At 51.6% G+C, this 23,429-nt stretch overlaps 2 protein-coding genes across 3 annotated transcripts; one reads left to right on the top strand and one right to left on the bottom strand.

Annotated features, from left to right (window-relative positions):
• Nucleotides 1-15,547: 15,547 nt before the first annotated feature.
• On the top strand, nt 15,548-19,147 carry C22H1orf174 (chromosome 22 C1orf174 homolog). Its single transcript, XM_032131774.1, has 3 exons — nt 15,548-15,727; nt 16,300-16,785; nt 17,568-19,147. Exons 1-3 carry the CDS (start codon nt 15,563-15,565, stop codon nt 17,679-17,681), a joined length of 765 nt encoding a protein of 254 aa, XP_031987665.1. The 5' UTR covers nt 15,548-15,562; the 3' UTR covers nt 17,682-19,147.
• Nucleotides 19,148-19,422: 275 nt separating this feature from the next.
• Nucleotides 19,423-23,405, bottom strand: DFFB (DNA fragmentation factor subunit beta). Of its 2 annotated transcripts, none has more exons than XM_032131771.1 (7): nt 23,257-23,405; nt 22,818-22,944; nt 22,550-22,738; nt 21,782-21,861; nt 21,450-21,623; nt 21,007-21,107; nt 19,423-20,553 (listed from the first exon to the last, which is right to left on the bottom strand). In XM_032131771.1, exons 1-7 carry the CDS (start codon nt 23,368-23,370, stop codon nt 20,337-20,339), a joined length of 1,002 nt encoding a protein of 333 aa, XP_031987662.1. In that variant the 5' UTR covers nt 23,371-23,405; the 3' UTR covers nt 19,423-20,336. The 2 variants fall into 2 exon arrangements, with proteins under 2 accessions (XP_031987662.1, XP_031987663.1); XM_032131772.1 differs by lacking the exon at nt 23,257-23,405 and adding an exon at nt 23,157-23,250.
• Nucleotides 23,406-23,429: the final 24 nt, after the last annotated feature.

The following is a 23,429-nucleotide window of genomic DNA, read 5'->3' as shown; positions in this document are numbered from 1 at the left end:
AGGACAGGGTCCTGTCATGACTGTGGCCCCCGTGACGAAGCTCGCAGGGGGCTGGCGATGCTCGCGGAGGCCTCGATACAACTGTTTAACAGCAGTGTTTAAGAAGAGGAGTTGCCATGGCAACTTCTACCCGGGATTTTGTGCCCTGGTACAGGAGGTGCTGGCGCTGCGTGTGCCCGACAGCCACATTTTCTGCCCTGAGGCAGCCCGCGGTGCCCACTCTGCTCCGTGGGGGCTGCTCGTGGGGTCTGAGCTCCCGCAGCCCAGCTCGAAGCGAGGTGGCCGCAGCTCCGAGTGTGCCGGGCTCCTGTCCGAGCTCTGGTTTCCTCTACAAACACTTCCTTGCCCTCGCAGCTCCCCATATGAGCACAGTGGGCAGGAGTTCACACTCTTCAGGACATGGTTTTCCCCCCTAAAGCAGCGGGTGTGGGGGTGCCCAGCTGCTGCCCCTGGCACAGGGCACGTGGTGACACGGAGGCAATGGGTTATTCCCCATTTGGAATCACCTTGTGAGCTGTGTTAACAGCTTAGCTGCTAACTAAGACTAGATCTCTGGTAGTAATAAAAGCAGTCCCTTGGTGGGTGGGTTTTGGCATTTCATCTCGATTCCAAAATGAATAATTTATACAAGGCTTTATTGGAGCCCAGAGTTATACAATAAATGTTCCATGCAAACACGCTCACATATTTCAATGTTAATATCTCTCCAGTGAATTTGCCTGGCAGGCCAAGCCAGGCTGGGATTGCCACATTGCTTATTTACGTAAAATATCATAATCTCACTTTTATTTGCATTTCTGAAGTGCCATTAGGGTGATTTGGAACATATGAGCCCAGCCGGTCGATCGCAGCTGCAGCTCCTGGGCCAGGGTAGGAATGACTTTCAGGCCTCCATGGCCAAGAGTAGGAGTGGGTTTTGGCAAGCTGGTGCTGCAGGGAGGCAGAACCCACGGGGTGAACGTCAGGGCACAGAGGATGAGCATTTGGGGGTTTTTAGGGGTGGGGTGTTTGCATGGGCTGAGCAGATGGAGATGGGAACAGTGTGTGTCACTGGGGGCTGCTGCCTGAGCCTCCTCCTGTCCCGCTTTGGGGAACGAAGCCTTAAAGGCAGCTTAAATCCAAGGCAGTTCTTGCTAGGAAAGGGTGGCAGCTTTCTGTAGTGATAGGCTGCAAGCCCACCCCTCCCCAAACCAACTCTTGAGGGATTTCTTCCTTTCTCAGTGAGGTGAAACGGTCCCCATCTCCAATGACTTCATTGCTTAAAACACAGTTGGAGCCTCCAGAGACTAATTACCTTCTCCCTGCATTTGCATCGTTTACATTCAAGTCAGTTTAAGGGATGTGTCATGTTTTGGAAGGAGATGAGAAACTCAGAGGCAAAAATCTTCTCAGAAGCAAAGGGCTCGGGAGGAAGGTGCCGGTACAGGCATGCTGTGAGCGCAGCCATTCTGTGAGGCTTCCACCCTCCCTCCCGTCAGGACAGGGACAGGGGAGGTGGAGGAGGGCGAGCGTCCCTCCGACGAGCCCTTGCACTGCTCCAGCCGCAGAGGAGGATGCTCCAGCGGGAGCGGAGGCGTGCGGCGCGTGCTCCTCCGCATCCCTCGGCAGGAGCTGACAAGCACCAGCCTGGCGGTGCGGTGCCTGTCTGATCCCAGCTGTCTGGCTCCCGCATGGAGCTGCGCTCACAGCACAGAGGCGGCTTTGAGACAGGCAGAGAGGACTTCCAAGTTGCTTCTCTGTGCTCTGCTGCCCTCAGCCATGCCGGCTGCTGCCGGGGCTCTCTGGCATTCCCTGTGAGACGGGGGTCTGGTCTGAGCTCAGGGATGCGCAGCCACGGGGTGATGGGGAGGAGGGGACGGTCCCTCCCCAGCCAGGACAGCTATGGACATGACCTCTGCTCCATTCTGCTCCAAGGCAGAACACGGCAAGGATTCTCCAGGAGTCTGTTCCTGCCATTCAAACCTCCAAACTTCCTCCGCTGTCATCTGTTTCTCTTTTGTCTCTGCAAATTCCATCTGGAGCTGATGATCCAGCTCAGAGCTTTCCTTGCTCATGGAGCGAGGGCTCTGCAGAGCAAAAGTGGCAGAACTGTCCCCTACTGGGCCCAGCTGGGTGGCCACTGCAGCTCCGCTCCTCCTGGCTATTGTGGCTCTGGGGAATGGGAACTTAAAATGCGATGGGTGAGCTCAGTGGGAGAGATTCCAATGAAAAGCAGGAACGGTTGTTTGAGAAAATTAATTGAATTTATTTGACAAATACTTGCAGATCCAGGGAGCAAGTACACACATACCTGGAAGAATTGCTTCAAAGAAAGCCTATTGTGCTGCTGCCGCTTGTTCTGCTCCTTTTTCTTTTTTTTTTTTTTCTCTTGGAACTGCTCTGAGCCGGAGAGCTGGTGACAGAAGAGTGCATTTCATCCATAGCCAACCCAGCGGCACACGGCCTATTCCGGAGGATCTCCACAGGCCATCATTGTCTGGCCCTGCCGCTGTCTGGGCAAATTTAGCACATAGCCAGTGGGCTGCTTTAATAGGAGTGCTGTGATTTCAGGAGAGCTGGAAATTTATATTCCCCTGTAATTGCCACAGCACACCTCAGTGCTGCTGCTGCAGCAGGAAAATGGTTCTCCCCAGTGCATTGGGGACTAGGCAGAGATGCTGGCACAAACAGGATAATGAATGCTAAGGTACCTCGCGTGTCGCACAGACTGAGCTTAAATATTGAACGAGCAGTATTTCTGAAAGAGCCACATCCCTTCCTTAGAGAGGGGCAGAACATTATCTTAAACCTGGGGAACATTTTGCCCTCTGCACACTGGGATTTGCACTGGGACCTCACTCCAGCAATAATGGGATTTGAGAGTTTGGAACACATCTTAATGCACTACGTCCCTCATATCTCTTGTCTGAGTAAAATGAGTTTGAATTTTTCATTTTAATTGCAGACTTGTGATCTGGAATAGATATCCTTGTATGAAAAGCATCCGCTTTTAGATGCACTCCTCGGGGCATACAATGACACAGGCACCTCGTGTCAGGCGCTGCCTGTCAGAACACAGCTGGATGCCGGCGGTGGGCGCAGCTCCGCAGGCATTCCAGCCAGGCGGAACAGCTCAGGAAAGCCTCGTGGCTCAGGAATGGCTCCCCTTCTCTGGACAGGCAGATTCAAGCAGGATTTTTTGTGCCCTGACTGACTACTGAGCTTGGAACAACATTCTCAGAGCCCAACCAACCCCAGTTCAGATGAATCACAGAATCCCAGGATGGTTTGGGTTGGAAGCTCATCTTGTTCCAACACCCTGCCATGGGCAGGGACACCTTCCACTATCCCAGGTTGCTCCAAGCCTCATCCAACCTGCCCTTGGTCAATTCCAGGGATAGGACAGCCACAGCTTCTCTGGGTAACCTGTGCCAGGGCCTCGCCACCCTCACAGGGAAGAATTTTTTCCTAATATCCCATCTAACTCTGCTCTCTTTCAGTGGGAAGCCATTCTCCCTTGTCCTGGCACTCCAGGTCCTTGTAAATAGTCTCTCTCCATCTTTCTTGTCAGCTCCCTTCAGGTACTGGAAGGCCACACTTAGATCATCCCAAAGCCTTTTCTTTTCCAGGCTGAACAATCCCAATTCTCTCAGCCTTTCCTCAGAGGAGAGGTGCTCCATCCCCAGCGGGGAGCAGTAAAGCTGCTGCAGGCTGAGTGGCACCAAGCCTGGGGATTCCCCATCCTAGGCCAGCCCCTGACCAGCTGTACCATGTTGGCCAGTGCCTCATATCCCTTGGGATCACGCTTCCCTGGCCTCAACAGCGAGCTCAGGGGTTTGGCTGTTGCTGCTGCTCTGCAAGAGTCCTTAAAGTCACTGCTCTACTGGAATAAGAAATTATCTCTAACCCTGTAGGGATTTGGCAAAGATGCTGGCACAAAAATAGTTTGTAATGAGCTTTAAGACATATTAATGAAGAGAAGTATAATTATTATTACCGAGTTCAATTACAGCCCTTGGATTACAAATATTCTCCCACAATCCCTCAAGAAAGCAATGCATCTTGTCTCCGCAATTAAATAAACTGCATATCAGGGGGAGGGAAGAGGATTAAACTACAGAAGAAAGAATTGCTTCAACTTGACTGTGGTGGCCCCTCTCCTCCTCCTGCCCAGCTCTCCCTGCTTTGAGGAGAAGAATCCTCACTCAGCACAGCTCAATGGTGATAAAATATTCCTTGAGAAACTGGTGGTTGGCTTCCTTCCAAAGTCTCCGGCATCTGTAATGCAGCAGTTGCCATGCTAGTGGAATCTAATAAACTCCTGTCTGCAGTACTTATGGAAGTGCACACTTACACAGTTCTGCTTCCCAAAGATGCAACCTAGGCACTCCAAAGGGGTTTCTCCTTCCGTGGTTACTGAGCGTGGAGACGAAGCCGAGGGATGTGCCTGTTTCCTGCGCAGGAGTGTGAGCGAAAGCACGAAGCGCTGAGAACTGCGGAGCTGCGAATGCAGAGCCACGGGTCAAGTGCGGGGAAGCTGCACACGGAGAGAGGGAAGCTCAACCTTGGCAACACAGCAGGAACATCAGCAGTGGTAAAAACAGTGCTGTCCCCGGGGAACAGCGCAATCCAGGGGCTGCTCCAGTCTTCTGACTTCTTGACCAGAGCAGTTTGTCTCTGGAGAGCTTAGAGGGGAGGAGAAGCTGGTGTTCAGCTGTGTGTGAGCAACAAGGAGCACTGCACTGCTTTCCCTTGCTGGAAGAAATCCATTACAGAGAGGATCACCCTGCCATGGATGCTGGCTGGCACGGGGCCAGGCTCACTTCCAGGGCCAGAACAGCTCTGCTGGCTCTGATGCTGGTGGAGAAGAGCATGACAGTGTCTGGAAGGTGGAACGGGCAGTCTGCAGGTGGGACAGGAGGTCGGGAGGTGGGACAGGAGGTCTGGGAGGTGGGACAGGCAGTCTGCAGGTGGGACAGGAGGTCGGGAGGTGGGACAGGAGGTCTGGGAGGTGGGACAGGCAGTCTGCAGGTGGGACAGGAGGTTGGGAGGTGGGACAGGAGGTCCACAGATGACAGTGCTGCTGCCTCTGGCCCCTGGAGCAGCACAGGATGCTCCAAGCTGGCCAGAACAGGGGTTAGTGCTTTCTCTGTTTCTCTCCCCTAAAATCTATCCTGAAACACTTCTGATACCAAAATGCACTGAGTTAAGTACAAGAGCAGAAATCTCTGGTGACGTGGCTGGGTGGCTGAGAAGCAATGACAAACCTTGGCATATGGATGGGCATGGCAACTGTGCCAGACGTGCACAGGTAAGTTGCCCACTGCCTTCCTGGGTACTGCCCAGGAACCTGGTTTACTTCTTTTCCTATTAAGCAGGATAACAAAAGCACAGCCACACAGAGTGTAGCAGCTTCTCCTTAAACAGTGCTATTGTCTGCAGACTAAGCCAGGCCAATGCTTGTTTCAGTTCCCTCAGAACCCTCTCTCTGAATGGGTTTCTTGTGCACCTGATTGTTGTTCAATCTGTCCTGCCCAACCTGGTGTACACACGGTTCCGGGGCTCGCTTTTGATCGCACTGGTTGCAGGACACTTGTTCCTCCTGTGAACGCCGCTCCTTTGTTCCTGCGAGTGTGCCACCCATGGGGAAACCTTTGTCCAAATAATCCCAGATTCCCCAAAGAGCGAGAGCTGCCAGCTTTGCTTTCTAGTTGAAGTGACAGCAAGGAACATATAGATTTATTCTTCTATTCACTGGTGGCTTTCTATTCGTGTGTCCTCACATCAAATCAAAGCGTCAAAACAACAGCCCCGGCGGCTCCTGCCCACCAGACGGACATGTGAGGAGCAGGTATTTTTAGCTGAAAAGGATAACCAGCAAGGGTCATGTAGTGAAGAAAATTACCCATGACAATGGTAAGAAGAAACCAAGGCACTTCCACTGGAACTTGGGAGGATTGGGATTACGCCAGTCACCCCTCTTCCCTGGGAAGAAACACAGAAAGGGACAGGAAGATGTGGCAGTCAAGTTTCTGGCTCTGTGAGAGCGTTATTAGAACGCTCTGAGCCCTAAACCCTCTTCCTGGGCGGTTTTTAATTCCAACTCTGTGTTAAGCATTAAACACTATCAGTGCATGCAGAAAAGAGCCCTAGAAACGCGCTGCTTGAGCAGGAGTGCCTGGCTGAAGTCTTTCTCTGCTTACATGATTAATCTGTCTCTGAAGAGCAGCTATTACACACTGGGATGGTGTCTGGACAGTTGTGTGACATCTTCTGTACAGGATGCGAGCGGTGCAGATGACAAAGGCACGCAGCTGGCCCTGTGGAGAGGTGGGAGATGACTCAGAGCTGTGGCATCGTGTAATGGAGCTGCTCCTGGAAAACCTGCTTCAAAAGAGTCGAGACACAGGAGATCAGCAGCGATGCTTGATAGAGGCAATACCTGATGTAGGAAGTACAGACTGTAATGAGGATGTGGGTTAGTACGGATTGTAATGAGGATGTGGGTTAGTACAGATTGTAATGAGGATGTGGGTTCATTACCAGAGCCTCCCAGGGCTGATAACGGAATCAATCCTGTTGCACTGCATTCCCCAGTCAGAAGGAACGCGTAAGAGTGCGGCGCTCCGGGCCACTGGAGCCGCTGTCCTAGCGTGATTCCTACCAATGGAACAATATTGCTTGCTGTTGCATGAACAGAACATGTCTCCTCTGATTGTTTCTTCCTGCTCTTTTGAAGATAGATGCTGTCTGAGGATCCCCATCAGTAGAAGGTCCTCTCCGAGGTGCAGTTACAGCTCTTCACACACAACCTCCACCACTGGGAACCAGACGTAAAAAGAAAGAAATCCAAGTGGGCACCTTTTGGCACCGAGTTTGCTCCTGTTCTGGAAGAAGTCATGAGACTGGACAAGGGACTGACCTCAATAGCCTGTTCCATAGCCCTGCTCCACAGTGTTTCAGCTGTAATTATTCTTTTTTAATTCAGGGAGCTGCTGAACTGTGATGAGATTCCTGGAAGGGCTTAAACTCCTCCTCCTGTAGGTTACCAGGGAACGATACACCGCTTCAGGAAAATGCTGATGGCTTCTTGCTCTGCTAAGAAAGTGCCACCTGGCTCAGCTGCCTTCTCCATCTCAGGTGCTCATCCATGGGCGGTGCCTTTGCTTGGACCAGCTCTGTCCTGGGACATTTCATCTGCCCAAAAAATTCGTGACTTAAATGTCAAGAATTAAACTGCTGAGGGGTTTTAAACTTTATGTATTGAGTTATTGCAAGACAGTGAAGCAAGAAAGTGAGCAAGAGTTAATTATGTGACAGGGAGAGAAAGTGCCACTGTGCAGCAATCCTTTCAAAGGCAAACAGAAATATTTATAGATTTGGGACTGCACAACTTGCCATGCTCTGACTCGAGATGTGCTTCTAATTCACAGGGCAGCACTTTCAGATGGGGCTCTGGTGTGGGCCACAGTTCTGCTGAAAGGTAGGTCTCACCTCAAGCTGCGTTCAGAGGCAAGTGCTAATGAGAGAAAATCTGGTAGGATTTTGTCAAATCAGAGTTTAAAAACATCCTGGTGATGTCCTCTTTTCAGTCCCTTGGTGGATTTCCCCTTCTGCATGGCTGGCAGAGAGGCTGTGAGTGCTCACCGAGGTGACCCCAGCCCACACCACACCACCAGCTCTGTGGGGACAGTGCCCTGGCCCCTCTGGATTTGGGGCACACACACAGCTCGCACAAGTGCCCATTTCTCGGGTCACAGGGTGCTTCTGCTCCATTCTGCCTTCTAAGCAGAGCTGCAAAGTGCAAAAGCTGGGAGAGGAGACAAACACGATCCTGAGAGCTCAGACAGCCGAGAGACTTCAAACCCAATCAACATCTGTGAGCAGCGACCCCACGGTCACCCTCCTGTGGGACGCTCCCTGCTCTCCCACGCTGCTCCTGAGGGTTATCCTGGGCAGAGCCACCCTCGGTGGGCACAGCCTCGGCTGTGTGCCCTCCCACAGCTCCATGCCTGGCCTGGGCTCTTGTTGCTATTTTCAGGGACTGACTAACCCTGATGGGAGCCGGAAGAATCTGCTGTTACCTGCAGAGGACAGAGGGAAGGAGATAATTCATTCCCATCCCCAAAGCAATCCCTGCAGGCAGGTTTTGAGTCAGATTTCCAATCATCTGCCTTTGGAGACCACCAAGTAGGCTTTAAAGAAATCTTTATATTTTTAGCAGTAACATAATAGTGCTGGAAATTTAATAAAATTCACCATCAAATATTTATCCCGTTACATTGGCTTAAGTAATTTAAGATGCTGAAATCAACATGGTGGGTTTATATTTAATGAGCCTTGTGTAAAACAGCCACTTCCACCCTTGTCAGGTGTGTAGAGAAGACACTTGCATTCACTCAAAGAATTTTTATCTCCCCAAAGATATGGTGGTAAATAATGTACAACACTCACCAAAATGTTACCTGTCACTGGTGGAAAATCAGGCTGGGGCTGGGTGAGCCTGATGTTCACTGGCATGTAGGACAGAGGAAGGGCATTTTTAAATTATTATTATTTTAAATCTAACTAAGCAAATTATGCTGAGATCAGCCTGGGCTCAGCTTCTGGATGAAGTTCAGCCTTGCTGAGTGTGGTGTTCCCAGCTTGTCCCTCTGACAGCAGGGTGGCAATGCCAGGACCAGGCTCAGCTACCTGGGGGCAGTGAGGGCTGGAGGAAACAGGGGGAAGCTGTTTGCTCCTGAGATCCCCTTTGCCAGCTGGGAGCAGCACACTCAGAGCTGCTGAACACAACTGCCCCAGCTCCCTGGGGTCTCCCGAAAAGCAATCAGGCAAAATCTGAGCATCTCTCCCACGGAGACAGGCTGGGAGAGCTGAGGGTACCCAGCCTGGAGAACAGGAGGTTCTGAGGAGACCTTAGAACCCCTTCCTGTGCCTAAAGGGGCTCCAGGAGAGCTGGAGAGGACAATGGACAAGGGCATGGAGTGACAGGACAAGGGGAGATGGTTTCAAACTGAAGGAAGGAAAATATAGCTTCGATTTTAGGGAGAAATTCTTCCCCGGGAGGTGGGGAGACCCTGGCACAGGGTGCCCAGAGAAGCTGTGGCTGCCCCATTCCTGGAAGCGTCCAGGGCCAGGTTGGACGGGGCTTGGAGCCACCTCGTCAAATAGAAAGTCCCTGCCCATGGCGGGGGGGTGGAACGGAATAAGCTTTAACGTCCCTTCCAACCCAAATCATCCTGTGTTTCCCTGCTTTGGGTTCCTGGCAGGAGGGCAGAAAGGCTTGGCGGGGGCTGAGCCTCTCACGAGAACCGGAGAGAGCTCCCTGTCCCTCGGTGCCCGTCCGTGTCCTTTATCTCGCCATGTCCCCCCGTATCTCCCGGTGTCGCCCATCCCGCGTGTCCCCCCGTGTCCCCTGTCCCCCCGAGTCCACGAGAGGCGCGGCCACACCGCCGGTCTCACACTGACCCCCAGCGTCGGGCGGCGGCTGAGCCCGAGCTGCTGCCCCGGCCGAGGAGTTCGATGGGAATTAAACCCTAATTAAACCCTAATTAAAGCCTGTAGCAAAGCGACGTGACGAAGCGGGAAGCGGAGGCGGGGAGCGCCTGTTCCCACGGCTGCAGTTACTGCTGCCGTTAAATTGAGCCAGGAAAAGGTTTCTGTAGCTGAGGCTTTTTAACAGCGAGGCCAGGTTGCCAGTAAATCATTAAATCCATGTAATCAGTCTCCTGGAGCAAAGGTAAGGATCTGGACTCAGCGAGACGCTTTGTGCTGTGAGAGATTTACCTGTGGTTTGTGAAACACTTTAAAAATCAATATGCCAGGAGCAATGAGGGGCTTAGGGAGGGCAGGAGACCTGGGACAGGTGGAATTCACTGGGCAGTGTTTGGAGGTGCCTTGGGAAGGGTTTGCCATGTAAACACTAAGGATTGTTATGAGAAGTGGGTACGTGGATCAATAGCAGGGGGACAAAACCATTAGCAGCAAGGCTTCAGGCAAGGGTTTGAGAAAGGGTCCATGCAGAGCTCTGGAGTCTCCAGCTGTACCCATCACAGGGAGCCCAGTGCCAAACAGCCCCTCAGACAGGTATTGCAACCCCCCAGCCTGGGCTGGCTTCTCTGCACTTGCTGTTCTCCCATGTCCCTTATGGTTTGTCATTAACGAATGTCACAGGTTTCCTCTTTGTTGCTCTTTCTCACAAAGCCCACGTACAGCTCTGTTGTGTTAATTAATTTCTTCAGATATTGCCTTTCCACATTTGGTCCTTGATAAGACACTTGCAAGAAATCCAAAATAAGACTCAAAGAGATTTCTCACGTGGCAAGCATAAAGTTTCATTATGTACCGTAAATTCCTTGTGATTTCTGTGTCAAGGCTCTCTAGCTACTGATTCAAGCACTCCTCTGTGATGGAAATGAGGGGCTTATTCCATGTGAGTGGTGCGAAGGTCCTCAGGGCAGCAGTGCTCATGGCAGCTGCAGATCCTCGTGAATATTGAGTTCTCAATGGGGTACAGACTCCCAGAAAATTTCCCAGGAGACAGTGTCCAAAACTGGCAGTTCATAGAATCACGGAATCACAGAATGGTTTGGCTTAGAAGGGACCTTAAAAATCATCCAGTTCCAACCCCCTGCCATGGGCAGGGACACCTTCCATAGACCAGGTTACTCAGAGCCCCATCCAGCCTCAATGCTCACCAACATTACCTGAGCTGGTACGACAACACCGTGTGATGGAAGGCAACAGCAGCTAAATATTTTTTCCTTCCAATCTCAAGCACAAGACCAACTCTTCCTGCTGAGGAGGCAGCCAGAAGGATGCAGCAGGGAGCGAGGATCCTGGTCCTGGTTATTGGGAAGTGGATCCTCCTCCTGCTTTCTCCTCAGAAGATTTCAGCCACTTGAACCCAACCCACCTCTCCCGTGGCAGGAAAAGGCCAGCCAGTGCTCCTGCCGGATGGCTGTTGAGCTTGACAGACCTCACATTCAACAGTTAACAGCCAGCATGTTTACAGGCAGCATTTTTTTTGGCTGCTGTCCCTGGCATGTCACTCATGTTTAGCCAAATGAACTGGGAGGATTATAACAGACAGGGACACTGGTGCAAGTGACAGGCGCAGAGACAAGTGCTGCAAGAAGCTCATTTACACATCGAGTTTCACAGCCCGGCTCTTCCTTCCTGCTCCATAAGCTCATCAGCTGCTGCTGCAGAGCCGCCAGTTTTCACAGCAATGATGGAGCTCACAAAACCCTCTTTTTATTTTTTCCTCCCTGCCTGCTTAAACAACAGATTCTAATATAACCCATTTTTTAATATTGAGAATAAGCCCCCTTTTATGTGGAAATGTGGGTTTAATGTAAATAGCTCGTGCTGCTCTGATTCTCTCCGAGGGCTGTTGGCTGTTGGCAGTCCCCCTGTCGCCTTTCAAGTCACTTGGGAGTCACTGCTGCTGAGATGGGGATGGATCTCAGAGGGATCCGCAGTCTCTCCCGGGTGCTTCCCGCGCTATGTGACACTTTTTATCTCGGCCGTATTTCAGAAAACACAGCAACATCTGCAGCTGTGAAATTGTCACCACCTGCCCCCAAAATAACGTGGTTAGAGGGGAGAACAGGGTGAGCATGACACGAGAGCTCTGGAGGGAGCCCTGCCCTTCCAGCTCCATCTAAGCTGCTGTGTCCTTTGTAAGTGTCCAAGGCCACCCCACAGAGCCTCAGGAGCTTTTCGTTGTGTATCTCACCCCACGCCAGGTCACTGAAGGCCACGGGACTGCTCAGGGCTTTGCCACCCCGTTCTCAGTGCTCAGTCACATCAGCTTTCCAAAGCAGCTTAAAAACTGAGAAACATACAGTGTTGTGAAAAGTATTTATTAGAATTGGCAACATTAAATTTTCCTTACTATTTTCAGTTTGTTGTGGAAATTAAAACAAGAACCACGTTTTCCAGCTGCAGAAATGCTGCTATTCAGCCAGTTTTAGTCTGCGGCTGTTTACAAGACAGTATAAGTGTTCACGGCCTAATAAAAACAATCATCTGTATTCCATGGCTGCAAGAAACAACACTGTGAGAGAGTGGAGCAAGTCGAGGAGGTTTTGGAGAAGAATATGAATTATCTCACCCAGAGAACAAAGCACAGACGAACCCTGAGCACCAAGGGAAATTGCACAACAACGTGCAGGCGAGTCTCCAAACCTGAATGGTTTAACTGGGGGATTTTATACTTTTGAGAAAAAATGTATTTCTTGAATATCCCCATAGGTACAGTCTTGCCACTTATTTCTGCAATTTAAATTGTTGCTTCTGTTTTTTAAGGCCGGGATGAACGGACAAGCATTTAATCAGCCAAGCTGGATGAAGGAGCACAGGTACCACTGAGACTCGTGGGATGACTCTGCAATGAGCAAGAACATTAAAGGCTGCTATAAAGAAACAAGCTCCTGTGCCCTCAGATGGACAGAATTATAAAAATCCCCACAGCATCCCCAAAGCACTGAATTAACTGGAGAAGGAGCTGTGTTTAATGTGATGGATGGAGCCCGCGGGCCCCATCGCGGAGACGTGGCCGTCAGGGCACCGGTACCTGCCATCGCTCCCCGCAGCACCTTCCCGGGAACATCAGACAGGATAATTACGTACTTAAATCTGGGTGCTTTACTACGCAGAAATTCATCTGCTACCCTCTGAGTCCTTGAAGTTAAAGAGGGATTTGAGTTACTGACATAATTTGTTCCCTGAGGGCTGTGGAAAGCAGAGAGAGGAACATCTGAATAATAACTCTCCGACCACGTCTTGAATGGGAGCGAGCACTGCTCCAGAGTGAGACACAATGGGAAGCAAAAGATATCAAATGTTTATAAGCTACATAGTTCCCAGGCAGGATGGGGCTGGGTTTTTCCCCAAGCAGCAGCCGGGAGGGAGGTCAGTAAGTTCCCTTCAGAAACTGTAATTACAGCCTTCCAATACCTGAAAGGAACTTACAGGAAAGATGGGGCAAGACTATTTACAAGCGCCTGCAGTGATGGGACAAGGAGGAATGGGTTCAAACTGATAGACAGTAGGTTTAGATTGGATATTGGGAAGGAATTGTTCCCTGTGAGGGTGGGCAGGCCCTTGCACAGGGTGCCCAGAGAAGCCGTGGCTGCCCCTGGATCCCTGGAAGTGTCCAAGGCCAGGCTGGATGGGGCTTGGAGCAGCCTGGGACAGTGGGAGGTGTCCCTGCCCATGGCAGGGGGGTGGAACTGGATGATCTTCAAGGTCTCTTCCAACCCACCCCACTCTGTGATTCTGTGGCCCGTGACGAGCTGCTTTATGTTCCGTTTGCAAAGCTTCTGTTAAGGTGACGCTGTCTGTGGTCCAAGCTAGGGGCTGCTGTGTGAGAGGGGTTGTTGTGTGTGAGGGGCTGCTGTGTGTGAGGGGGCTGCTGTGTGTGAGGGGTTGTTGTGTGTGAGGGGCTGCTGTGTGTGAGGGGCTGCTGTGTGAGAGGGGTTGTTGTGTGTGAGGGGCTGCTGTGTGTGACGGGTTGTTGTGTGTGAGGGGTTGTTGTGTGTGAGGGGCTGCTGTGTGTGAGGGGGCTGCTGTGTGTGAGGGGTTGTTGTGTGTGAGGGGCTGCTGTGTGTGAGGGGCTGCTGTGTGTGAGGGGTTGTTGTGTGTGAGGGGGTTGTTGTGTGTGAGGGGCTGCTGTGTGTGAGGGGCTGCTGTGTATGAGGGGTTGTTGTGTGTGAGGGGGTTGTTGTGTGTGAGGGGCTGCTGTGTGTGAGGGGCTGCTGTGTGTGAGGGGTTGTTGTGTGTGAGGGGCCGTTGTGTGTGAGGGGCCGTTGTGTGTGAGGGGTTGTTGTGTGTGAGGGGCTGTTGTGTGTGAGGGGCTGCTGTGTGTGAGGGGCTGTTGTGTGTGAGGGGCTGCTGTGTGTGAGGGGTTGTTGTGTGTGAGGGGTTGTTGTGTGTGAGGGGCTGCTGTGTGTGAGGGGCTGTTGTGTGTGAGGGGCTGCTGTGTGTGACGCGTTGTTGTGTGTGAGGGGTTGTTGTGTGTGAGGGGCTGCTGTGTGTGAGGGGCTGCTGTGTGTGAGGGGCTGTTGTGTGTGAGGGGGTTGTTGTGTGTGAGGGGCTGTTGTGTGTGAGGGGGCTGCTGTGTGTGAGGGGGCTGCTGTGTGTGAGGGGCTGCTGTGTGTGAGGGGCTGTTGTGTGTGAGGGGGTTGTTGTGTGTGAGGGGCTGTTGTGTGTGAGGGGGCTGCTGTGTGTGAGGGGCTGCAGTGTGTGAGGGGCTGCTGTGTGTGAGGGGCTGCTGTGTGTGAGGGGTTGTTGTGTGTGAGGGGCTGCTGTGTGTGAGGGGCTGCTGTGTGTGAGGGGCTGCTGTGTGTGAGGGGTTGTTGTGTGTGAGGGGCTGCTGTGTGTGAGGGGCTGTTGTGTGTGAGGGGGCTGCTGTGTGTGAGGGGGCTGCTGTGTGTGAGGGGGCTGTTGTGTGTGAGGGGGTTGTTGTGTGTGAGGGGGCTGCTGTGTGTGAGGGGTTGTTGTGTGTGAGGGGCTGTTGTGTGTGAGGGGCTGCTGTGTGTGAGGGGCTGTTGTGTGTGAGGGGCTGTTGTGTGTGAGGGGGCTGCTGTGTGTGAGGGGGCTGTTGTGTGTGAGGGGGCTGCTGTGTGTGAGGGGGCTGTTGTGTGTGAGGGGGCTGCTGTGTGTGAGGGGGCTGTTGTGTGTGAGGGGGCTGCTGTGTGTGAGGGGGCTGTTGTGTGTGAGGGGGCTGCTGTGTGTGAGGGGGCTGTTGTGTGTGAGGGGGCTGCTGTGTGTGAGGGGGCTGTTGTGTGTGAGGGGTTGTTGTGTGTGAGGGGCTGCTGTGTGTGAGGGGTTGTTGTGTGTGAGGGGCTGTTGTGTGTGAGGGGCTGCTGTGTGTGAGGGGCTGTTGTGTGTGAGGGGGCTGCTGTGTGTGAGGGGGCTGCTGTGTGTGAGGGGGCTGTTGTGTGTGAGGGGCTGTTGTGTGTGAGGGGCTGCTGTGTGTGAGGGGCTGTTGTGTGTGAGGGGCTGCTGTGTGTGAGGGGCTGTTGTGTGTGAGGGGTTGTTGTGTGTGAGGGGCTGTTGTGTGTGAGGGGGCTGCTGTGTGTGAGGGGGCTGTTGTGTGTGAGGGGGTTGTTGTGTGTGAGGGGGCTGCTGTGTGTGAGGGGCTGCTGTGTGTGAGGGGCTGCTGTGTGTGAGGGGCTGCTGTGTGTGAGGGGGCTGTTGTGTGTGAGGGGCTGTTGTGTGTGAGGGGCTGCTGTGTGTGAGGGGTTGTTGTGTGTGAGGGGCTGCTGTGTGTGAGGGGGCTGCTGTGTGTGAGGGGGCTGTTGTGTGTGAGGGGCTGTTGTGTGTGAGGGGGTTGTTGTGTGTGAGGGGCTGTTGTGTGTGAGGGGGCTGCTGTGTGTGAGGGGCCGCTGTGTGTGAGGGGGCTGTTGTAAGGACCGTGGGCTCCCCGACCTCACCGGGCGGGATGAGGCTGCCCTTGGCCCGGAGCCCTTATCCCGGTGCCCTTATCCCGGTGCCCGGTGCCGGCGGTCGCCCCAGGGCTCCTGAGCCGAGTGGCTCCACAAGATGGCGAGCGCGGGCCCGCGCGCGGCCCAAGATGGCGGCCGGTGGCGCGGCGCGGGGCCGGAGGCCCTCGGACACCCGCGGCCCCGCTCGCCCGGCCCGGCCCCGGCCACGGCAGCGGGCCCGGCGCTCCGCGAAGGCGGCCCCGGCAGCCGACCCTGCACAGCCCGCGGGGGAAGCAGCCGACACGGCGAGCCCGGTACGAGGAACGGGGCCGGGTGGACTGGTATGGGAGGGAAAGGCCGCGGGACAGGGCGGTCACCGCGTGGGGGGATCGCAGGTAATTATTACCAGCTACAGTCTGAGCATCACGATGTGGGAATTATCAGGAGAATTTGAGTAAATTTATCGCCGTTCCCCCTTCTCTCACGACGTTGTTTGTGCCAGTGCAGAAATATGAGCAGACCGAGCCACTCGCCCTGCCGGGTGATGACAGTCAGGCGTGGCACAGTAATTCCTATTAGCATCATCCTTAAGAAAATAAGAACATGGTGATTGACCTCGCACGGTGCTAGTTTATTCTCTGAGAAGTGTTTTCCGCTCGCCGGTGATGGACTGTACATTGTGGTTTATGTAAGCTGTCTGTTCCTCTTCTCGTCTCTTCACATGCATTTTCTACTAATTACTTTTCTTAGAAGGTTCAGATCAGGATGCCACTCGTGTGATGGAGCGCCTCTGTTCCACAGCCAGCTTTGCAACTAAAGAGATACTGTGATTTTATTCTTGTTTATTTCAAGTGAGCTTTAGGATCTTGTCTATTTTTTTTAACAGTGTTCATCGCATGAAGCTGTTGAAGGACAGCACGCAAAGAGGATGAAATGTGAAGAAAGCAGTCTAAAATCAGAGCTAGAAGGACTCACATATGAAAGTGGAAACCTTGCTGCACTGGGGGAAACACCTAAAACATTTGATGGGGATGTAGGCTCAGAAGATCCAGGAGACAGCAGTATTATCCAACAGGAAAAAGATGAAAGCATTCCAGAGACTGATGAAGGGAAGCAGGAAAAGGAGCATGGTGTTTCTCTGGAGCCACACTCAGTAAAATCCAGCGGTACTCCATTAAAAATGGGGGGGTTTCTGCACCACCATCACGTGTTCAGCGAAGAGGAGAGCAGCTGTGGCAGCTTTGACGGGGCCACCTCGGAGGATGCGGATCGCCCACGGAGGACGATGCTCCTGGAGCACAGCAGCGGCCTCTCGGATGAGGACAGCAACCAGCCCATGCCAGTGCACCGGTTCTTTGGAGATGTTGAGCTGGTGAGATGATGAGTCTGTTCCTGCTTCAGACTCAGCCCTGGTCTGCTTAAAACTTGCCTCAAAACCCTTGGCGAATTTGTGTTGTTGGATACCTGGAGTCATACCCCTGTATCCCAGATAGAATTGTCTCCATCAGAGATGAAACTACTTGCCTAGCCAAATTAATTTCAGATGTAAAATCTTTCTTATTTAGATTTTTTTAGTCCAATTCCGTAAGATAGGTATTTTTACTGATAATGACATTATGGAGACACAGCATTGTTGGCAAAATAGTTTCTTGCAAGTCTTTGGTTCTTAACAGAATCATCGAATGGCTTGAGTTGGAAGGGATCTTAAAGATCACACAGTTCCAGCCCTGCTGCATTGGGATTGTTTGGAATGGAAACTGGTTTCTGTCTACCTCAGCTTTTGAACTGATCCAAGGGCCAGAGCTTTAGATTTGAATGCCTTTAACAAGCATAACCTGGGGGGAAGTGATGCCACCCTCTTTTAGGTATTTCCTGTGGTATTTAGGGAGCAGTGAGGATTTGTTTAGGGAGCCCTTCACCCTCTGCAAATCCTCTCACACCTGTGGAAGGAATGCCAGCCTTGAGACTGCCCATGGATCTGGTTTGGGCAGACTCCCCTCAAAGTCCCACAGCTTCAGCTTTGGGTTTGTGCCACTGCTTGCAAGCTGAGGGTTGGTTCCTGTGTCAGCTGAGGGAAGATGGGAACTGGTGGAGGCAGGAGTTCTGCCATTTGCCACCACAGATTTCCTTACTGATTTGATCTTTTCCCTCCAGGATCTCCCAGCAGTTGCGCTCCCAAGCATGACCAGGAGCAGGCGAGAAGCCAGGAAGCTCCATTTCATCGCAAAGGAAGATGATGATGATGAGGAGGAGGAGGATGTTGTCTAAGATCAAACTGTAAACAAATTAAATGCTTCTTCTTTTTCTTTGTGACCACATGGCAATGGCTGTGTCAGTAACATGAGGTGTCTGTTTCCCTTTCCTCAGGGAGAGAACTGGGACAGTTTGTTTTGCTGGAATTGGCAGATACAGTATTCCAGTGGTTATCTGGGGCAAAGACCGAATTTTCAGTGATTTGGAAATAAAATATAATTTAGCACTTTACCACTGATATTTAGGAAAAAAACCCAGGGAAAATAGAAGTTCTTATAGCCTTTTTGTAAATTTGAGCCTCGTATCTTGAGGAAATATTTGTTTTCACTCCTTTTTTTTCAAAACAGTCTAGAAAAGGATGCTGGAACGAGGTTCTTTTTCTTTTAATTCTGTGGTGTCCATGGCATCCAGGTAATAAAGGAGCAAATTGACTCCCTGGTACAAAGAAGGTCAAGGGTCTCCCTTGTGTGGGTTGTTTACACCTAACTGAGGACCAGTTAAACCTCTAAAATGCAGTTCTGCTGGCAAAATGAAATGCAGCATGTCAGAGTGGGTTCAGTGTGCTCATCTCTGGGAGTTCAGCACGTTTTCATTGCACAGCAGCTCCCCAAACACCCACACCCTGGTGCTGCCTCCTCCCTTCACATGCTGTTCTAAGTGTTGTCCTTCATCGATTTTCAACTGATTTCCAGCAGGGATTTTGGAAACAAATGCTTTGGTGGTGATAAACAAGCAATATTGGATTTGATGGACAGAGGAAGATTGCTGAGGCTGTGGGGCAGCCCCCTCTGCATGTTTAAAAAACAAAGGAGCAACCTCAGCTGATTCCAGGAACTCTTAATTCACCCAGTGTTTGTGGGAATATTTCTTTGAAACTGTGATTATGCAATAAGCTTCCAGATATTTATTGGTATAGCTCCTTCTATGTTTCTAAAAATAAAGAGAAAATGCTATCAGCAGATGGTTTAAATAAATATTAATTTCTACAGCTAGAGCCTGTTAAACATTCAAAAGTTGTAAGGCAAACAAATTGCATATGCATGGCATGGTAATGCATTCCCATTTCCACTCCAGCTGATGCATTGTTTCTGTCAAAGATATTTCTTGGCTCTTTTTCACTCTAATTCTGTAACACGGAAAAATCCAGATTTTTAAATCGCATATTCATGGTTCCAGCCCAGCTCGGTGTTGCAGCAGCTCCTCCCAGCATTCCTTCAGTGCTGTGTTTACTGCTGGCTCTTTCTAGCAAACACAGTTTCACAGACATTCATTTCACTGTGCAAAATGCATTTTCAGTTTGGGGCACACATGCCACATGGGTGACACTGGGTTTGTCACCAGAACCCTGCCGGTGCTGCCCTCCCCAGTGTCCAACAGTGCAGGAAGGGAAGCTGGAAGGATCAACTGCGTGCAGTGGAATGGGAAATCCTGTGTTTAAAATGCATCTCCTTACTTTTCAGATCACAGTGTTTGGAAAGAGACTTGAGTTTGTTGTTTAAAGTAAATCAATACTCTCTATAGCAAAGCTTCCAAGATCCAGTAATTCAGAGCTCAGGCAGAAACACCATTTCCACACAATTCCACATGGACTAACTGATCCAGGACTAACAATATGGGGGAAAACAGAGCTTTTCCTATTATTTACAGAGCAGGAAGTAGCTGGTGCTGGTGCTCCATTCATAAACACGTTTCCCTTCATGCTCTATCACACCTGATTAATCTCTAGTGCACCTCCACGTACTCACACACACACAGATGTGGGGGCATTTTTTTATTTAAAAAGTTCACATGATTTACACTGACAATCCCAAAAGTTCAGTTGCTATCAGCTGGTATTAAAAAAAAAAAAAATTCAAGTAAAAAATGGAACCATTTGTGATTTTGTTGCCTGAGGTAGGAAATGTTTTACCAAAGCAATATTTTCCAAGGCAGTGAGTAAATGTTACTGTAAACATGATCATTATAGCTGTCCTTGCTGCTGGTGCTTCAAGCAAACTCAAGCTGAAGAGGCAGAAAGTGTTAGAAAGGAGAGGGAAATCAGCAGGGAAGATGGCAAATAAAGGTGGGGAAAGCAAAAATGTGGGGATATGCCATGGCCTTGCTCTTCTTTCTGGGAGAGGCATGTTTGAAACAATGGCAAAGGGGCGGTCGGGGATGAGGGCAGGAGTTTGGCACAGGTGAGGTGGCAGCTCTGCTGCTGAATCACCTTTGGCATTCCTGAAATACACTGGTTGCTACCTGCAAAAGGCACAGAGTAAAACATGATTCTAAATCCTTCTTTGTTTGGCTTAATCTTCAAAGGAATAAGAATCTATGAGCCCCTGCAGATTAGTTTGTAAGAAATGTTTCATCCAAGTTTCATTTCTGTGTACTGTGAGTTTTGGGCCAACACTGGCCAGAGATGACAGGGTAGAATCAGTGTCAGCCTCTGGCTCATTTTGTGCCTTTATCACACTTGATTTGAGCTGAGGGAAGCTTGTAAGGAGTGGGAAGGCAGGAGAGGAGAATTAAACAGGATATTGGAGTGTGCTTTGAGAGGTTCTGGTTGGGTTACCCAGCCAGTCTCGTGCCAGGGACTCTCAAATAGTTCTTATTTAAGAAATTGGAGCTATTTAAAACCAACAGGCTGACATGATTGAAAATAGCAGCAGGTCCCTTCCAGAGACAGCACTACGAAATCTCATGGGTTTGCTTCCTCTTTCTGTAAATTCTGGTTTTGTCACAGCTGAGGTTATGATTGGTTTTCTTATGACAAGCAATATGTACGAGTTTTAAATTATCCAGGGTAAACAGCAGCTGATAGAAGTATTCCCAGTTCACTTCTCTCCCGTCTCGTGTTTTGACAGCTTCTGCCAGTTCTGGGACAACAGCACGTTTCTTCTCAATTCTTGGGGACACAAAAGAGAAGACAAAATTGCCATCAAGAGTTTTTTTCAGAATAATCAAACCTCCATCTTCCTTTCAGAGCCAGGCAAAACTGGAATTCGTTCTCCATAACTAGTTGTATGATTTTTTCCCCCAAGGAAATCAGTTTAGCAGATCTTGTTTGCTTCACACCTACATTTGAAATGGGTCAGAGGGGGTTTTGCCAGAGAGGAGAATTCACACGGCTAGTGCAGTGAGAAGGGGTTCCATACAAAGCAAAGCTGCACAGAAGCAAAGCAGCTAATGAGAGGCAGCATCTCATCTGTCTTCAGGGTTTTGTTCTCAGATCAGCTGCAGCATCCCAGCACCTTTTCTCACAACACATTCACAGCAGAGCTGACTGCACAGGACTAAGGCTTCTGATGCAGCTGAAGGGCACAAGGCAGGTAAGTCTGGATTAACGCTTTGTACATACATGTGGTCGAGATTCCAGGTGCTGAAGAGGATCCTGCTTTCCCTGTTGCTGTAGGGGTTGATGGAATGCTTACACGGGCAGTCGTCTTTGTCGAAAGGGCCCTGTGAAAGGTGTCACACTCATCCTGCCATGTGCTAGTGATCCTGCACCCCACATCCCCCCCAGCCTGACCTGCACCCAGGAAGCCCCTTCCTTCCCCTGATGCCAAAGAGGGAATGGGTTCAAACATAAAAAGGGGAAGCTTAGGTATATGGAAGAAATTCCTCCCTGTGAGGGTGGTGAGGTTGCCCAGAGAAGCTGTGGCTGCCCCTGGATCCCTGGAAATGTCCAGGGCCAGGTTGGACAGGGCTTGGAACAACTCTGGCAGGGAGTGGAATGAGATGATCTTTAAGGTCCCTTCCAACCCAAACCATTCCGTGACTCTTCAGGAAGGCTGCAGGTACCTGACAGGAGAACCACCCCTCTGCCGTGCACAGGCGCGCTGCCTCCTCCTCCTCCCTTCTGTCAAAGTAGCACCCATTGTATTTCACAGATTTCAGTTTATCTGCCATCAGGTCGATTATCCCTCTGTAGGCATCTCGTGCTGCAGGATGAACGTTTGAAATAAAACCACTAACCTAGAGGGGGGAAACCCAGCAATCACTCCTCCGTTCCTGTGGCAGCCTGAGGCTCTTTTCTACAATCACAATGTTACACTGTAAAAGTACTTTATACTCCTGTGGCCACAGAATTACTGTTACAGCTTGTTATAAGTTACTTCAACAGAAACTTTTACCTCTCTCATGTAGCCCCGCATTCTGCTCTCACAGCTATGCCGCAGGTAGCTGGATTTGTTCTTGAACCGAGACTCCAGCCCTGGAGGGAACAAGATTGTTTTGTACCTCAACACAGCTCCTGCCCAGCTGGGAGTTCATCCTGGCTTTTCACTAACACAGGATGCACAGGGTTTTTTTTATTTCCCATTTTTATTTTACTAGTTCAGGACTACCCTGCTCTCAGCACTTAAAAGAATGCTGTAGAGCATCTGCTGAGAGAGCCGTAGCTGGTATTGTTAAATGTTTCTTGTTACTGCGTCTATGTGGAACACCAAGAGATTGTGAAAAGAAAACAGAATTGTTGGGGAAGAACTGCAGTAGTGGCTTGGGAATGGGAAGGGGGACTTGCAGAGTGTAAAGAGAAGATAAACCAAGATTAGCTGGCTGAGATGTGCAAGTTATCAATATACTATTAGTAAATCATTAAAACATCATAAATGCACGCTTATATTAATGGGGGAAAATGTATTTCAGAGATATCTTTGATAAAGCAATAGGGAACACCATCTCTTAAAAACGTTGTCTGATAGAAAATATGCATATACTTTAAAGAAACCTAAAGACACAGGATGGAAGGGATAACTAAACCCCAGACCAAGTACCCAATCCCACCAGCCAGAAGAGTTCCCAGACTTTGCCTTAAGAGCAGCAAAATTTACAGAAGCGACTTCTCAGGGCAGGGCAAGACCTGGGAGTCCCTTAGCAGCCTCCTACGGCAACTAACCCACCTTCAAACCATTTCTTGTCGTCTTCCTTGTCCTCGGCCAGGATGTTTTCGCTCAGGTTGTGGATGAGATCCGCCAGCAGCTTCTGCCTGTGGGGAGCCCGCTCGTCCGTCAGCAGCCTCCGCGCAGCCTCCACCACAGCGTCCTGCTGGCTGCAGAACGCGGCCAGGAGCCGCTCGATGTCGCTGGCACCTGGGGCAGGTGAGGCGGCACCGGCTGAGCCCCCGGCGCCGGCGCTGCCCCCGCGCCCCCCGCCCGGCCCCGCACTCACAGCCCCGCCAGCTCTCCCCGGGGCCCAGCAGCACCAGCTCCGTCTGCGGCGGCAGCGCTCGGAAGTAGCTCTCGGTCAGCTCCGTCCCGTCCTCGTAGAGGCAGAGGCGGCTGCCTGGCAAGGGAAGCTGCCCCGCGGGCGGGTGAGACCCCGGCTCCGGCCAGCCCCGCACCGCACTGCGAGCGGCTCCAGCCCTGGCCCGGAGCTGCGGCACCCGGTAATCCCAGTCCCGCACGGTCCCGTCCCGCATCGGCACACCCGCCCCGCATCTGTAGCAGCATCCCAGCCTGGTACCGTCCCGTCCCTGTAGCACCCAGCAGCTCCCCGCCTGTCCCGCACCATCCACAGCCGGCAGTGCCCGCTCCGCCCCGCACGGTCCCGTCCCACGCCTGTAGCACCCGGCGGCACCCAGCCCGGCAGTGCCCGCTCCGCCCCGCACCTGCAGCAGCCGGCAGCCCTTCCTCAGCAACCCGCGCAGGCTCCCGGCCGCCACCCCGAACTTCTGCGGGCCGCCGCACCCGCGCAGGCGGAAGGGCCGCAGCGGCTCCGCCATGGCCGGGCCGGGGCCGGCGCCGCTCCCCGCCCGGGGCCGGGGCCGGGGCCGGGGCCGGG

This window comes from Corvus moneduloides, chromosome 22 (assembly GCF_009650955.1).
Source record: "Corvus moneduloides isolate bCorMon1 chromosome 22, bCorMon1.pri, whole genome shotgun sequence".
Taxonomy (NCBI): Eukaryota; Metazoa; Chordata; class Aves; order Passeriformes; family Corvidae; genus Corvus; species Corvus moneduloides.
The sequence above is the reverse complement of the archived record's forward strand: the minus strand, read 5'-3'. Positions and strand labels throughout refer to the sequence as shown.